This window comes from Drosophila guanche, unplaced genomic scaffold (assembly GCF_900245975.1).
Source record: "Drosophila guanche unplaced genomic scaffold, DGUA_6, whole genome shotgun sequence".
NCBI classification, from domain to species: Eukaryota; Metazoa; Arthropoda; class Insecta; order Diptera; family Drosophilidae; genus Drosophila; species Drosophila guanche.
In genome coordinates, this window is record NW_022996681.1 from 1 (window position 1) to 2,562 (window position 2,562).

Consider the following 2,562-nt stretch of genomic DNA (forward strand, 5'->3'; position numbering starts at 1 on the left):
CTCGGAGCTCGTGAAGCATATACAATTGCTGAAATATGCGAAACCTCCACCCACGCTGAAAAGTATCCTCCACGATCTGTACAGGTACAGGGGCTGGGGTAAGTAATGCTCATTAAAATCGTTTTAAAATACATTTCAAATATGACTCGAATCTATACCTCAGGTTTCGCTTGCACCTTATGGATAATGGGTTTTAATGGATCCTAAGGAGGCTAATGGTTTCGAAGCACTCTTCAGTAATGAAGAAAGTAGTTTTAAGAAATAAATGTACACCAATCCCAGATACCGTAAGCATGTGGAAGTTATTATGCCATGGCTGAAACATCGTGGGTCTCTGGAATAGACAAAATATTGTAAATATATGTAAATAGAAACTGGTAGAAGTTCTTTTATACAATGCACACCATTTTAGATAAGAGGAACACGATGTTTTGTCAATAGAAATGCCATAGAAGAGATAAAAAATTACCTGAACGGAAAAGATCATATTATCAACAAGACATCTATAGCCATTTATATTTTATACATACATTAAAATTCAGAGCTATATTAATCAAGTTTTGCGTTCAATTTTCATTTTGTCCTGGCCAGTTACGTATGTATAAAACGTAACAAATTGTAAAATGCTTATCTTTTGGATGATGACTTTAACAAATCTAAGCTCTAGCCACTAATTAAAGTTTTTTTTGTGCCTAGTCACAATGAGAATATAAAGCTTTCAGACAATCTTGTCGTCTGTCTTGTTTGATAATGTTTATCGCTAATAGCAGAAATAATTTCTCAAGACCATTTAAATGGTTGCGCTAGAGTGCAGCCCACATCACTAAGAGTGTATCTCTCAAAGCGAAATAAACAGCACAGTGAACAGTTCTGACAAAATATGCCGCCACAGACCAAGGATGAAGACCCGTGCACGGAATCCATTTTATTTCCGGAATGGGTGAAGCCAGAAATCTTTCAGGATATTTTAAAACTGCAGGTTAAGAATTACAAGGAAACAAAGTCCTTGAGAGCCAGCGCAGGTGTTGCCAAGGGGGAGAACTATGCCACAATAATGTTGAGGGTTGAGTTGGATGTAGAAACAGAAGGTACTCTTTAGATTTAATCTGCTTAGATTGATTAAATAACATATCTTTGTGTAAATTCTAGATAAATCACAGGTAACAAAGGCCTATATGCTGAAGATAGCCCACGATTCAGACGCTTATCGAAAGATCTTAGAAAAATCGAACATATTCGATACAGAGCGGGGAATGTACTTGAAAATAGTGCCCGAAATGGAGAAAATGTATCGCGATGTTGGTCTCGAGGTGAAGTTCGGGGCACAGTCTTACGAGATCCCTACCAACGAAAACTATGTCCTGCTGGAAGACCTGAAGCCCCAAGGGTTCAAGAATGTCGATCGTCTACAGGGGTTGGATCAAGTCCACACCGAAAGCGCTCTGCGCAAATTCGCTCAGTGGCATGCCGCATCGGCAGTCCGTGTGGATACCAAGGGGCCCTACGAGGAGAGGTACACAAAAGGATTCTTCCAGAGCCCAGAAATCGTTGATGCCTTGTTTAAAGGCAGCATGAAGTCGCTGCTGAAGTACATAGAGCACTATGAGGGACGCGAAACATACTTAAAAGATTTGGTAGGCCGAATATCAAAGTAAATTTCAATGAATATCTTATTAACTTATCCAAAAATGTCTCTACAGCTCAGTATCTCGGAAAAGCTGGATGATATAGCGACTAAAATAATCGAATCGAATCCTGATGAGTTCAATGCCCTGAACCATGGCGATGGTTGGTGCAATAACATCATGTATCAGTACAACGAGAAAAATGAGATATCGAACACATATTTCGTGGATCTTCAACTACCGAAGTGGGGATCAGTGGCACAGGTAAATATTCGACTCTTATTCCATCGCAATTGCCAGCTAATCATCTTATTTATCTCAGGATTTGTACTACTTTCTCATATCGTCAACAAGTTTGGACATAAAAACATCAAAATTTGATTACTTCATTTGGTTCTATCATTCGGAACTCGTTAAGCATCTCCAATTGCTGAAATATTCGAAGCCTCTGCCCACGCTGAGAGGCATCCGTAATGATCTGTCCAATCACAGTGGTTGGGGTGAGTAATTCTATCCTAATATCCCATTAGCAATCTTAATTATAATCATAAATCTATTAGGTTTAGTGTGCTGCACATCTGTAATGGGAGTTGTTTTACTGGATCCAATAGAGGATGATGATGGTGATTTCGATCAAATCCTTAGCAGTGAAGACAGTAGCTTCAAGAAATCCATTTTCACCAATCCCAGATACCGAAAGCATGCAAAGGTCCTTTTGCCTTGGCTGCAGCATCGTGGCGCCATGGAATAGTATTAATCAGAGTTATGCATAGGCTCTCAGTAAACGACAAAGCTCAAGTTTCTATGAGGTTCGAAAGATTACAATAAGTGACATCCTTGTACCTATATTTTATGATATGATAGTAATTAAATACACTTCTGCTAATCGAAAGCCCAAACATGTCATCCAATTTTTTGGGAGAGGAATAAAAACGAG

At 39.0% G+C, this 2,562-nt stretch overlaps 1 protein-coding gene and 1 long non-coding RNA gene across 2 annotated transcripts; both read left to right on the forward strand.

The window, feature by feature from the left end:
• On the forward strand, positions 1-377 carry LOC117591706. Its single transcript, XR_004574453.1, has 2 exons — positions 1-98; positions 164-377. It is a non-coding gene; the product is annotated as an uncharacterized LOC117591706 (long non-coding RNA).
• Positions 378-830: 453 nt separating this feature from the next.
• Positions 831-2,524, forward strand: LOC117591704. The gene is made up of 5 exons (XM_034285025.1): positions 831-1,088; positions 1,150-1,634; positions 1,701-1,889; positions 1,948-2,125; positions 2,186-2,524. The coding sequence occupies exons 1-5, from the start codon at positions 881-883 to the stop codon at positions 2,374-2,376; spliced, it is 1,251 nt and encodes a 416-aa protein (XP_034140916.1). The 5' UTR covers positions 831-880; the 3' UTR covers positions 2,377-2,524.
• The last annotated feature ends 38 nt before the right edge of the window (positions 2,525-2,562 follow it).

What these genes read in the sequence shown, in the direction of transcription:
- LOC117591704 (XM_034285025.1), top strand. Translation starts at nt 881, where the DNA reads ATGCCGCCACAGACCAAGGATGAAGACCCGTGCACGGAATCCATTTTA. An exon ending in GTTGGATGTAGAAACAGAAG is followed by an intron (nt 1,089 to 1,149) that starts GTACTCTTTAGA and finishes TGTAAATTCTAG; the next exon opens with ATAAATCACAGGTAACAAAG. An exon ending in GTCCAATCACAGTGGTTGGG is followed by an intron (nt 2,126 to 2,185) that starts GTGAGTAATTCT and finishes TAAATCTATTAG; the next exon opens with GTTTAGTGTGCTGCACATCT.